Source organism: Eurosta solidaginis, chromosome 1 (assembly GCF_040869045.1).
Source record: "Eurosta solidaginis isolate ZX-2024a chromosome 1, ASM4086904v1, whole genome shotgun sequence".
Classification (NCBI taxonomy): domain Eukaryota; kingdom Metazoa; phylum Arthropoda; class Insecta; order Diptera; family Tephritidae; genus Eurosta; species Eurosta solidaginis.
In genome coordinates this window covers 11,975,065-11,990,201 of record NC_090319.1, presented here as the reverse complement: position 1 = coordinate 11,990,201, position 15,137 = coordinate 11,975,065, and the positions used below count along the sequence as shown (strand labels likewise).

At 30.9% G+C, this 15,137-nt stretch overlaps 2 protein-coding genes across 12 annotated transcripts in view; one reads left to right on the top strand and one right to left on the bottom strand.

Moving 5' to 3' along the window:
• Gyc88E (Guanylyl cyclase at 88E) overlaps nt 1-15,137 on the top strand; it is a 282,867-nt gene that overhangs the window by 136,674 nt on the left and 131,056 nt on the right. The window lies entirely within an intron of this gene.
• Mf (myofilin) overlaps nt 1-15,137 on the bottom strand; it is a 50,634-nt gene that overhangs the window by 28,419 nt on the left and 7,078 nt on the right. For all 11 annotated transcript variants that reach the window (XR_010952253.1, XR_010952252.1, XM_067780296.1 and 8 more), the window contains exon 3: nt 9,165-9,380. Coding sequence is in view for 9 of the 11 variants with exons in the window: in XM_067780296.1 (XP_067636397.1) it covers nt 9,165-9,380 (216 nt within the window). In the remaining 2 variants the exon portion in view is untranslated. The remainder of the gene's footprint in view (nt 1-9,164; nt 9,381-15,137) is intronic.

The following is a 15,137-nucleotide window of genomic DNA, read 5'->3' as shown; positions in this document are numbered from 1 at the left end:
TCGTGATTTTTAATGCAGCCAATTTACTTGCCGTTTATTTAACAATTTATTTAACAACATAGCTGATCGTGGATAAACAAATATCCATACAAAATAGTTACTTAATAACGAAATCGTTATAGTTATCGATTCGCAAATAAAGCGATGGCAAATGTGGGTAAAAAAGTTAGTGAATTCCACTACTGTTACTGAATACGCCTTGGAATTTATCGAAACAATAGGAGCAGCCAAAAAAATAACTAACCGAATAATGTCTTAAGTAAAGAACGTAAATATGAATAAGTTAAATTTGTAATCAACACTTTTTAAAATTCAACAGTAAAAAATTCTAAAATTAATTCAAACTTTACTAATTTTGTTGCTGTAATAAAATATATTTAAAAAAGATTTATGCAATACCTGTTAGCAGAATAAATCACTGGTATCTGCCTCTGCGCTGTTGTTTTAATGCTGAATCTAAAAGTTTGTATTTCGTGTGTGAAGCACGCCTACTAATTAAGCAATTTAAGGTGCGAGTTATTGAAAACAAAATTTAAATGTGTGTCTTTTTTTATTAATTAATTATTTATTGAGAACAAAGTAACAATTAACTATTTAACAATGAAAAGTTACAAACTGACAAACTGGTTTAATAAATATATATGTGTTGTAATTAACAAATTTTTTCTGAATTTCTTCATTTATCTTGACGTGGTAAATAATAAACCATTTTAGTTTAAATGCTTTTAGGCATATTTTTTTTTCTAATAAATTTTAATCGACCTCATATGACTGACGAAATTTTCTGTGAAAACGATAATATATTCATTTTAGCTTTCAAAATACGAGTTTGTTAGCCATGATGTATAATGGCAAGTGTATTATATAACCTGTCAAACATTTTGATATACAGCTTAAAATAGATTTTGAGAGGATTTTCGAAGATTATAAAATAAGGCGGCGCATTACGAAATGGCCATCGCTTCGCTTGACGTTCCAAAAATTGTATCTACTATATTGAGCCTCAAGCATAAAAAAGAAAGCGATTTCTCGGATTCGGATTTCTTAATACTTACTTGAGAAATCGAGGCTGCGATAATGCACGCTTTTTATGCATCAGACCAATGGAACTCATCTGTCTATGGCAAAGGATGAGCGACGGATTCATTGTGGATTCGCGCTTAAAGTCTGATTATTGTTTTAACGTCTGTGCGTTAGGTATTAAACTTGTCATTATACGCTATGATGTGACTATCTCCGCTGGAAAGCTAGGTTGCAGAAGTGATTCTACTTGGAGATCATATTCATAGAAATTTTACGTTTCCTGATAGACTCTCATTTCGACAATCAGAGAGAGGTCTAACATATTTTAGTTGAATTAAATTTTTATATCTCTAAATTTGATTTTTTTTTTTTGCAGTGTGCTTGCACAATTTTTAAAAAATTTGCATATTTGCTCTTCTAAATTTAGAATGGTTTATCAAGCTTTTTACTTATACACGCTCTGAGGTTTGTGTTTTTTGTGCAAAATGTGAAAGAAAAAATAAATAACATTTTATTAAGTACATTCACACATGGGTTATTATACTAGATATTAATATTGAATTAAATCATATTTAGAAAAAAGTCATTTATCAAAAAGTAAGAAGTGGTGTTTTCCAAATAATTTTTAATAAGTTTCCTTCTGTCTTCTATCATTTAGTTAAGCCAAATTCTAAATCAGGCTGCTTCCTACAGTGTATTATCAAAAATTATCTTAGAGCTCACATCCAAATCAACACAGAAAGCCCACATCGATCAAATAACCGTTTTATTGGCCCTCATCTTTAGTTCCTTTGCTGCGATGAAAATTTCTTTTGTGAAATGCTCGTTGATACATTCCAACCCAGCTACGCCGATGACATTGAGGCAGTCACTGCAACCCAAGTCAAAGAAGAAGCACACAGAAAGCTCGATCAGAGCACGGTATACATAAAAGGATAACTAGGCTAGCGTCGGCTGCAATTGTAAGCAGAATAAATAAATTAATGCTCTTACCAAAAAAAGCATATCTATGCCGCTATTGTTGTTGTATTAACGATAAATACACTCCCCGAATTAAAGGTATTAATGAGGGATTTAAAAGGGAGTGTTGGTAGTTGTATATGTGAAGGCGTTTTCCAGATATCGACCAAAATGTGAACCAGGGTGACCCAGAACTTCATCTGTTGGATACCGCTAATTTATTTATATATGTAATACTACGAACAGTATTCCTGCCAAGATTTCAAGGGTTTTTATTTCAACCTGCAGAACTTTTTCATTTTCTTCTAGGTGTCACACCCATTTTACAAAGTTTTTTTCTAAAGTTATATTTTGCGTCAATAAATCAATCCAATTACCATGTTTCATTCCTTTTTTCGTATTTGGTATAGAACTATGGCATTTTTTTCATTTTTAGTAATTTTCGATATCGAAAAAGTGGGCGTGGTCATAGTCGGATTTCGGCCATATTTTATACCAATTCAAAGTGAGTTCGGATAAGTACGTGAACTGAGTTTAGTAAAGATATATCAATTTTTGCTCAAGTTATCGTGTTAACGGCCGAGCGGAAGGACCGACTGTCGACTGTGTATAAAAACTAGACGTGGCTTCAACCGATTTCGCCCTTTTTCACAGAAATAAGTTATCGTCCTAGAATCCAAGCCCCTACCAAATTTCACAAGGATTGGTAAATTTTTGTTCGACATGGCATTAAAAGTATCCTAGACAAATTAAATGAAAAAGGGCTGAGCCACGCCCATTTTAAAATTTTCTTTTATTTTTGTATTTTGTTGCACCACATCATTACTGGAGTTGAATGTTGACATAATTTACTTATATACGGTAAAGATAATACATTTTTTGTTAAAATTTTACTTTAAATTTTTTTTTAAGTGGGCGTGGTCGTTTTTGGCCGATTTTGCTCATTTTTATTAGGCATACATATAGTAATAGGAGTAACGTTCGTCAAATTTCATCATGATATCTTCAACGACTGCCAAATTACAGCTTGCCAAACTTTTAAATTACCTTCTTTTAAAAGTGGGCGGTGCCACGCCCATTGTCCAAAATTTTACTAATTTTCTATTGTGCGTCATAAGTTCAACTCACCCACCAAGTTTCATCGCTTTATCCGTCTTTGGTAATGAAGTATCGCACTTTTTCGGTTTTTCGAAATTTTCGATATCGAAAAAATGGGCGTGGTTATAGTCCGATATCGTTCATTTTAAATAGCGATCTGAGATGAGTGCTCAGGAACCTACATACCAAAGTTCATCAAGATACCTCAAAACTTACTCAAGTTATTGTGTTAACGGACGGACGGACGGACGGACATGGCTAAATCAAATTTTTTTTCGATACTGATGATTTTGATATATGGAAGTATATATCTATCTCGATTCCTTTATACCTGTACAACCAACCGTTATCCAATCAAAGTTAATATACTCTGTGAGCTCTGCTCAACTGAGTATAAAAATGTTGATAGAAGTACAAACAAAATTAGCTCAAATTTACGAATTTTTCGAAAACGTTTGTGAAACTGAAACTATGCTTGTTCTTAAAAAATCGAAAAATGAAAGAATGGGGAATTTAGTTGAAGACATTTTTTAAAAACTACCACTGCTATTTTTTTGTTTGCTGGTGTATATGCATGTGTCATTCGAGCTTTCAGGGTACATATTTTTCAAAAAAAAAAAAACAAAAAAACTATGAAAACTTTGCATTGAAATAAACCAATCTTAATATCAGCTAAAACATATAGACGTACAAATCTATCAACTTGTGCAAATAAATATCAGAATTTGATCCCAGCTAAGTAAAAATATCCCTTTTCTACACTTTTTTTCAAGTTCGTACGTGATACGTATATAAAAAACAAAAAAAAAAAAAAAATCACTGAAATTTACGTAATTTGTGGTAAAGCTATTTTTGTAAAACTCAAATCATTTGGAAACAGCAGAGAACAGTCGCAATGAATGTGATTTTCTTTCGCAACGTAAAAACTGAAATGTATACATACATACCCATTTCAATTTGCATATGTATGTGCTTTCGTTCTATTTAAAACACAATTTGCTTATTTTTTTATTTATTTATTTTTTTTTGACAAACTTTTTTTTTGTTTTTTGTGTTGCTGCATGTTTAGTGGCATTGAAAATTGTGATACAAAGAAATTCTAGGTGTTGGCCAATGCATCATCACAGAAATTTCAGGTGAGACAAATATTTCTCGAATGATGCATAAAGCATACTCTCGGTGTCGAAATACGTGGGTAGATCGCACGATCAATGGGATGAATTGAAGAAGTTGATCACAGTTGTGTGACAAATTTCAAATGCATATATGTATATTTTATTTATTGTCTATGTGTTCATGTATTAATATTAAATTTATAATAATTAGATAACAAATGACACAGAAATACGATTCAGATATTTCTAGCCAAGCAGTGCTAATTGGCCTAGATGTTTGTATGTACATTAGGGTGGCCCTTATTTTCCAAAGTCTTACTATTCTCGATCTCACCCCTATAAATATGCGAATAGCCTAAAAACTAGAATATACAAAATCTTAGGTCAATCGAAAAAGGGTTAGAGGTGGCGCAAAGGCTTGAAGTCCTGAAAAATTACGGATTTCTAAAATTTGGTCAACCTTACTTCATTTGTTACCGGCGAAACGTAATTTTTCGTATTATTAGTAAGTTCTAGAGATATTTGACTTTCAAATAAATCTAAAACAACAAAAATTGGTCAAATAATAATAAACTTATAAAATAAAGTATGCCTTAAACACGGTATCATTACTTAAAGAATGTGTATATAATGAGTATACGTAAATGAGTTTGTTTCAATTTTTTTTCTTATAACTTTTTTGAAAATACATTTTTAAAACATATTCATATATCTTGTGAAACTTTAGCGGACACGGTGTATAATATGATATTATTTCCTAGGATCTAATTAATGATGGTTTAGTATGTGATTCAAATTGTTTTTTGTAATCACTTACAACTTGTAATAAATATTGTTTTACTTGTTCGTCATTTGTAAATATTCTATATATTCTTCCATAAGCTTTACTCCCGGTTCTGTTGTGTCGTTAACTACTTTTATATTTATAACAGTATTCTTAGCTTTTTTGTAGGTTTCTGTATCCCCCCAGTATAGTGGATCTACCTCCAGAAATTGAGATGATATCCCAAACCGACCAACAAACTCAATTGTATTTCCTGTTACAAAATCGTGTAGTTCTTTTTCTGTGAATTTATTGTTCACTGGGCCTTAAGTGGAACCTCTTTAAATTTTCTCTTTCCTTGTCGCAGTTGTCTATGCTTTTGATTTTTGTACAATTTTTTTCTTCATGGTACAAGAAACGTCATTATCGAACAATGCCAATGCAATACATTCTTCAGACAGGTAACATAGGTGGTTACAAAACTTTTTATTGCAATGTCAGATATTTTTTATTAACATTTCTGTATTTATAAATTTCTTTAATAAAAGATATGTCTTGAAGAGGTGCTCTATGAGGATTGGTACAGTTAAAACAAAGCTTAACATAGAATTGTATAATAAACGCGCATATACTTGCTATCGAATTCTCTTCATAATCCGTTAGTTTAAACTTTTCACGAAATAAATAGATTTTTAAGCGATAAAATGCCTTAGACATCCACCGAGCATGATGAGTGGGCCTTGGTATACGAAACTTTATGCCATCACTTGCTCCCAGACATATAGACGTTAATTCCAATAATTCCGTATAGTCATCTCTTACTATTTTCCTTTTCAACTCTTCCTTAGAGAAATTAAGAATAGTATCTTTGCTTAAAAGTAATTTCAATTCAATATTTTGTAGCAAATATCTAAAACTTTTTTTCTATATGTTTTTCCAATTTTCTTGAAATCGCCGAAATAACTGAACGTCCTTACTAGTACTTATTTACTGGAAAATAACTCTTAGCAAAAATTCATAAATATGATGACGACAAGGTAAAAAGTTTTGGCTCAAGTTTTTTTTCTAATAACGTTGCAGCTCCTTTTATAACGCCTGTGCTAACCGATGTCGTATCAAAACAACAGGCCACAATATCATCCTTCAGATCCCATTCAAATAACAGTTCATACAACGTATCAGCTATTTCCGAGCCTGTTGCAGCATATAATTTTGGAGCTCCTATTAACTGTTCGCCATTATTGTAAGTAACAACAACTGGAAGTCGTTCCACCTTTTCACTACCTGTTATTTCGGGTATTGGTTTTCCATCCCAATGCAAAGTGCCGCAATTTATCTATTTAAAAAACCTACTATTCAAAATTTGTTCAGTCAAGTGTAGTATAGTTTTAATAAGAAAATGTCAAAGAAATTTGTTGTAGTTGTTTGCAATTTTAAAATATATATTTTCATTTCTTTATAGTTTTTTTTTTTAATTTCTTTCGACATGCTTGTTGCAAGAACAAGTTGCAGTGCAGGCTTAAATTTGTTGTGCCATCACGCATTTCGAAAGAAAATGCATAAAAAATATATGTGTATACTTTTTTAAATAAATAAACTTCAAGTTTGGCTTCAAAGGATATATGTATTTGTGTATAAAAAAGTTTACTTGAGCGTTTTCACTGATAAACACATTTGCACAGACTTAATTTACTTTTCATATTTGTTTGTAGAAAGCGATATATATTTTGCCCTGTAACTCTGTTATTGATCGACCGATTTTGAAGATTGTGGCCATTTTAGAAAACGAAGAAAATACAGATCTTTTTACGGTATGGAAAAGCAGTAAGTTAGTAAAGGGTTTAGAAATATGGAAGCCTGAAACACGAAATTGTAAAAATTTGTAATTTTTAACGATTGCAAGCCCTTTGCGCCACCTCTAAATCTTTTTTGATTGGCCTAAAACTTTGTATATATTCGTTTTTGAGTTATTCGCATATTTTTAGGGGAAGAAATCAAGAATCCAAACACTTTTTTCCCTCCATACAACGAAGGGCCACCCTAATTTACATACATACATATGTTCGAGTTATGATGCGATTGCGCTATGAAATGGCCATGTGATATTTTAATTACAATGAATTTGAAATGTTGACAGACGAACTATTGACTGATTTGCATATAAATGAAGAAAATTTTAATAATTGCATATAGAAAAAGTTTCAAATTAATTAATAAAATGAAAAAAAAAATTAATTATAAAATGACAGAAGAAATAATAAACAAATTAGGAATGTGCTTTGGATTTCACGTGTTTCAAAATTTAATATAAATTCATCAATAATTTCTTTTTATTAGTTAATTGTAAGCGATTAAATTATTTAAAATATACAAATAGCTTTAATTAATCATTCAAAACTGAATTTAATAAAAAAAGTTGACTTATTTTCAAAATGTTACCTTACGAATCATAAACTCTATTTAGCCATTGACTATTTATTTATAATAAGCTAAATAATTAATCACTAATTTTGTTCACTAGAAATCTATATTAAGTCAAGAACTATTTATTTGTATATAAGTTCCAATTTTTATTTACAGATTAATTTTTTATGCATGAATTAATCAATAAAATTTTTCAATCAAAAATACTTCAATTAAGCATTTTTGGTGTTATTTATGATGCTATTAATTGATCGAATTATAAAGTTTGATCACCGGCTCAACTATGACCTAACGTGACTAAACTTTTGATTAAAAGTAAAAAATTTTGCATTCCACTAATCAATTACAAAATTTAATTATTATTTAGTTAAATTAGTTGAATCGCCAAATGCCATATTTAGTAAGACATTTTTTATTTTAATCCCCTTTAAACTTGTTAACAATTTATATCAACTTACAAATGTCTTATTTAAATAACGAGCAATAAAGTACAATCAATTTTTTATTGAATTTTAAGCACTTAAATATTCCGCTGTTTTAAGCCATTGTTTAGATAAAAAAATTTTAAATCAACTTAGCCTGAAATTTTCAAATTAACTTAGTCAATTACTTTATAGTCAAATCATACATAACCTGACCAATTTTAAAAATAATAAAAAATGAATGTAAGCTAAGAAAGATTTAAAAAATACGTTGAACGAATAGGTAAAGCATAGAAAGTGGAAGTAACTTGAGTAATATCATTATACATATTTTTGATAGATGAATTAGTTTTCTTTTTGATTAATAGCAAAATTCATCACTCTAGAAAATTCCCTTTCTTGTTAATAAAAAATTTTAAATTAGTCAATTAAAGGAGATTTATCAAAATTTTGAGCATTGATTTGATCGCATATTAAGTTTTGTTGTAAGCTATAGAAATGGCATTGCAGTGAATATGAGTTGCTAAAGTAGAAATAGTGTAAGTGACTTTATTAATCACATTATTAATTTTTTGATAAATCAATTAGTTCGCCTTTAGATTATCTACAAAATTTATCACTTGAGAAAACTTTAAGTTTTTATTAAACAAAAATTCAAATAAATCAACTAATCGAGATTAATCAAAATTTGTATTGTTTGATTAATCGCTTATAAAGGTTAGTTGCAAGAGAAATGGGAAGTTACTTGATTAATTACTTTTGTGTCTGCCAGTAGATAGTGGAAGTCTTAATCAATCACTTGATTCATTTTTTTCAATAAATCAATTATTTTGCTTTTTGATAAGTAGAAAACGTCATCTTTTTTGTATTCCAAAATTTCTATTAGTCAAATAACCGAGTATTTTAAAAAAGAGATAAGCCAAAATATTTAGTAATTTATTAATCGTATTAAGTTTTGTTCTTTTCTAAGTGCTGAATTTAATGTTAAATAATATTGATGAATATTTCCAACATTCAGTCTATGCGAGGTCTTTATTGACTACCCAGCTCAACCTATGTAAATAAATTTTTTTTTTTTTTTTTAAAGTCACTTCAAATTTCAATATACTCTCCAAAAAAGCACATCCCTAATTGTTACTTGAGCACTTTCAAGCAATAATTTAATTACCACAGCAAAAACTTCAGACTTTCAAAACTTTATTGTATTTTATTAATTGACCAAGAAAATATAAAAAAAATGTTCAAATAAATAATTCTGATTTTGAAAATTAGTTTTTTAAAGTTTGAAGTTTATGCTTTCATTTCTAAATGCAGCGTAAATAAACAAAAATTTTAATGTTAATTCTCACAAACACTTACTTGTTCTGCTGTAATGATGATCATAGATGGCACGTGGCGAGTAGCCATAAGTGTCTCTGCTCACTGGCAAATATCTGTAACCGGACGAATTTACGCGCTCATTAGCAGTAACGGGCTCATCAAAAATGCTCCTGAATGTGAGTGGCGAGTCAATGTAGGCGCTGTAGGGGCGGCTACTATACCTTGGAGTTTCATGAGCACGGATATCTTCGGAACCTGAAATTTATACGAATAATAAAAAGAAATGATACATTTTTGAAATTTATCAGTATTAGAATCTGATTAAGCGACGGGAGGAAGGCAAACGAAATGTAACAACTTGCTGTGTATGCCAATGCGTTAACCCATATGTGAAATCCCATCTTCTTCACTCTAAAATCAAGCTTTCTACATGAGAAGAGTTTGGTGTACTCTTAAGTTCTAAATGTCTAACGCTGACGGATTAACCCACTGGTGACCTTTTTCGTTTTTAAACGGTTTTATTTAGTTTGACTTGACAGGCTGGCTGGTTGGCTGGCTGGATGGCACTGGTAATTGAAATTTAAGTAACTTTCCGATAAGCTACAAGCTTGAAACTTGGAATATAGTTCAGAACCCGATGATAATGCAATAAAACGAAAAAATCGCCGCTAGGTGGCGCAAGGATCGATATATTCAAAAAAATTGTATTTGTGGTCTGATTTGGTCCATATTTGGAACACATAATACATACATGAATAGAAAGCTAACTATGATGTCCGATTTGGCTCATATTTGGAACAAATATTACATACAGTTCGGTAGAAGTGACAACAAAATATTTTGGAGTTGGAAGATGGACAGGCATACGTGGCGCGGAGTCAAATAAAGTTTTTGGGAGGATTATGTATTGAGGACTTAGATTGTAACAAATTGTCAGGCAAGGGTCCGTGTAATAATGATTCACTAAATGAACTAAATAGAATGAGAAATATTAGGCAATTAAATAAAGACTAAAAACTTGAAATAAAATAATTTAAAAAAACATCTTAGTTAAACGGTTTTATTGAAAAAAATACTTACATGAAGTAATAATATTACTAAAAGCTAGAAAGTAATTAGTCACACTCGCACCAAATTCTATTGATGGTCATAAGTAAGACCACCTGAACCTTAATCAGGTTATACTACGCCACACATTTTTAGAAATTTCACGCTCCCAACGCCTTTATTTAATTGTCTGTCAATGCCCTACATTAATGAGCAGTGTGATGACTAGTACCTAGGACCTACCTAATTATTTTCCAGCTTTTAGTATTATTATTACTTCATGTAAGTATTGTTTTCAATAAAATCGTTTAACTTTACAATTGTTTTTAATTATTCTTTTTCTTTTTGCTCGACAGCATTGCCTTTGAGGTAGCAAACCATGCTTTTTACATCCTTTATGGCCATGCATTAACCCATTATTGGCCCTTCTCTCTTTTCGAACCTCTCAAATCGAGTTCTATACATAATAATTTCCATACCTACTTTTGTGTTTTATATATATGTAGCGTCTTACGTTATTCATGCTACTGCATTAACCCATTAGTGACCTATTTCTTTTTTCTAATATATGAAATCAAATACCGTACATCAGAATCGCTCTTAACTAGCAACGCTCATGCATTAACTCAAAATCTCAAAAATTAAATTCACTATATCATATCGGTTGATGTACCCCCTAGATATTATTTGGTTAGGAGTTTAAGAGATTAATAGTGACTTATTTTGTTTCTGTTTGTTTATATCTGCTATCAAATTCTTTTACATGAGAAATGCTTAAATTACATATCAATAAAACGAATGATGTTACTTTCATAAAATTCCTTACCTAACACAGTTATAACATATATTAATCCTTAGGGGTCACTAACATATTATTTACAATTTTTTTTGTCAATTTACTCAAATGTGCGAAGCAGCAAAATACAGAATGCCGAAAAGATAGTGCCATATTTATTCTTTGTATGAAAATTACTGTACACATCAATAAAATGTATTTGACATTAGCTAATAAGAGTCACGCATTAACCCGTTAGTGACCTATTTGTACCAAAGTTCTATTTGTTTTTGTTTAAGCTCCGCTAAGTAAATTTTATTTCATTGAGTCATAGTTGGGCATGTTGTTACTTTCTTAAGGTAATCCATTCGACAATAAACTACAAAATCTTCTGAATTTTTTCATTTTAATTTTCCAAAGCAAAGTATTTTGTATACAAACTTAATGTACATGTATTCGTAAGAATACTTTTTCGAACATAAACACAATACATGCATGCTATTGTTAAGTAAAATAAAATTCTTTTAGTGTTTTATATGTATGGCTTTTCCGCTTTGTTTATTCGCTATTTTTCAATTTTGGATATTAGCCAAATTTTCACGATGCGAAAATCTCAACGCATATCTTTGCAGTAATGAAAGTTTTCGGCTGATTTGTCGTAAAGTTTACACATATTTTGTTTATACTGACGTGTAGAATTTCGTATAACATAAATGTATCATATGTATATGTATGTATGTACATTAGGGCGGGTCAAATTGTATGGGGAAAAATGGGGAAAAACTTCAGGTGCACATCCAGTTTCTGAACTGAATCCGAATTTGACATTTATTTTCATGTATTTTATTTGTGAGAGCCGCTATTCGGATTGGAATATAAAATTTTCTAACAAAATTAGGGAGGCTGGAAATTCATTTAAGACCTATGGTCCCATGGACTATTTTACTCAGTATGACCCATAAATTCAGAAACTGTATGTGCCTTTTCAACAATAAATTTGGCCTACCCTAATGTACATATATGAATATTTTTTAGAAATTATCATTTTATATCGTTAAAGCTATTAAAAAAACACAGAAAACACTGAAAAAATGCCATCCAAAAAAATTGTAGTTAATTGACAGGGTTGTAGCGCAGTTTCAAAAATAGCGCAAATTTGATGTTTTTCGTTGGACTTGTTGCTATTGTACACAGTGCAAATGTATGTGTGCGTGGATGCAACACTTTATAATAAAAATTCGAAAAAAGAAATTGTTTTCGACAGCTCGACGATATAAGCAAAATATATTAAAATTATATTGTCAGCTGCAGATCAAAAGGTCGTTGTCTATGTGGTGTTTTGTACTGTCTGTGTGTTTGTAGATATTTTTGTATACATGTACTTATATATAAGTAATAATTCAAAAAAAAAAAAAAACACATTTTTACGGCGCCTTGAAATTGAATATTTTAATTTTCGTTTACTTTGCAATTACTACAAATTACACTGCACAATTTCGCACCAAAGTAACCATGGTATTTTTGTGATAGATGACCTAGCATAGATACATTTTTCTCAATAAAGTTATATTCCAGTACGTCTAGTTTATTCTTAATTAGTATTTAAAATTTAAACTGGGAACAAGATGTACTTGGCCAAATGTGTATAGTCCTTCAGAGTTTAAGCTTTTGTCGGCATAAAACAAGTAACATTTCATACCAACACTGAGATATTCCATCACTTTTTACTTATTATTAAGAATTCATGAGCTTAACACCGGCTTATAATAATTGAATATTCAATTATTGTGTTTTTCTAAGAGAAACTGAGAAGAAAGGAAGAAACATCTATTGGCATATTGCGATGGTACCATCTCGAAAACCGCCACGTAATCATCATCAGGCAATTTCGACATTTTTATCCGCCGGCATAAGAAAGCTGATAAAATTTGATGCCAAATGTTGCTTAAACTTTTCTCGGCACTTTTACTTCTGAGGTAAAAAATTATGCAAGGACTATGTAATCGTGAAAAGTTGATATGTTAAGCTCTTACACGAAACAACATTTTCTACGACACCAAAAATGTAACTCTTCCAAATTTTTTACAACTCGACCAAGGACCCTAATGCAAATAAAAAATAACTCAGAAGTGCTAGACTATAGGTTCGTTCAGCGCAAATTATCTACAGGAAACCCGTTTAATACTGCTTTACAAGGAAAAATTCTCATTTTGTTGTACAGTGCTACTATTTATAAACTACTGGCCTTGAGCTCAGTCAAGTACTGATTGTGCACTGACTAAAACATTCATACTGAGATTAAAAGTATACTCTGTACCCGTTCGATAGAATACTTTATACGATTATTGCAACACTTTAATATTTCCGAAAGACGAGAGTTGACTCACGCCCGAGCAGGCATCTCATTTGTTCTGAAAAGAGAGCTAAGCAACCTGTAGAGCGAAACTATCAGCATAGTCAGTACAAATTTCTTCATGTAGTTCTGCTCACTTTGCCAAAAGTTTTAAGTGAACTATTTAAGAACATTGCAAAATTATTGTAAATAAGGTATTGGCCTTGAGCTCGCTCAGCATTGCTGCTATACAGAACAGGCAACCCAAATGGATGAATTCCATACATGAAAGGGGCTGAACAATAATCTTATCCCATTCGTAATTTCCAAATAATGCGCTGTATAAGATATGAAATATATAGTGAACAGATGTACATACCTAAACTATTTTAAGATAAATATAGAAAAATGGAAAAAAACTCCCTTATCTGAACGATCGGTTGTATGGGATATATATTATATATAGCTCCGATCCAAATGATTTTAACAGGAAATCTTCTATGATATATTAGAATAAACATCACCAAGTTTAACGTTTTATATTGGAAATTAAGGGAGAAATGGCTAAAAATATTTCTATCTGAACGATCGGTTGTATGGGATATATATTATAGATAGCTCCGATCGAAATGATTTTTTCATGAAATCTTCTATGATATATTAGAATAAATATCACCGAGTTTCACGTTTATACTTTCTAAATTAAGGGAGAAATGGCCAAAAATCTTTCTATCTGAACGATCGGTTGTATGGGATATAACTATATATAGCTCCGATCAAAATGATTTTTTCAGGATATCTTTTTTGATATATTAGAATATATATCACCGAGTTTCACGTTTATACTTTCTAAATTGCGACAGGAATGACCAAAATCGTCTTATCTGAACGATCGGTTGTATGGGAGATATATGTTATAGTGGTCCGATCCTACCAGATCCGACAAATGTCTAATATAATACAAAAATACATCCTTGTGCCAAATTTCATTGAGATATCTCAAAATTTGAGGGACTAGTTTGCGTTCAAACAAACAGACGCACAGTGTTCCGTGTAGAACAAGCTAGCTGGACCAAAACAAAGTTCTTATTCCAAGAAAAGTGTACTGAGAAATGAAAGAAAACAAACAAATTAACGGGATTTTTGCTTTTTTTTAATATTCTTCCCCATATATATTGAGTAATTGAAGTAAGAAGGCAGGAGTGGCCGTAAAATGCATTGGTTAATTTGCAAAATTCTTGTTGAATATTAAGCTTCATATTTCCTTTAAGTGAACACTTTTATATAATTTTTTTGATGGATTCTAAGCTCGAAGGTAAGTAAAATTTTAGTAATTCTTTCGCAATTAGAGTATTTTCAATATATTTAACATTCCGTTATTAAGAAGAACGGGTATTTTTTCTCTATATTTTTAACTTTAGGGACAAAAAAGTTACATACATCCGCGGACATCCGGACTAAATTTTACATATGTTATAGTCGGAAATATTCTCTAATAGTAGAAAGAAAAAACCATTGCAAATTCTTTGCACATCAATTTTAAATTTTTTTTTTTTTTTGTAGATTTAGTTAACTCTACATATAAAATAGGATGTACGTACGTACCAGCTCCGAGGAGATATTTGAACCTTTAAAGCTGATCTACAAACGGCAAAACCAATTCCCAGGTACAGGGAACAAACACGTAGCCATAAAACACACAAAAATAATCGCGCAAGGTCAAGAGCACACCAAAAGCAAAAAGGCGAAGATCACTGACTTCAACCTGCCACAACCTACCACACCAGTCACCAAGGCATAAAAACAGGTACATACAAAGCAATCCTAATGCAGGTATAACCACACAGGAACGCTAGAC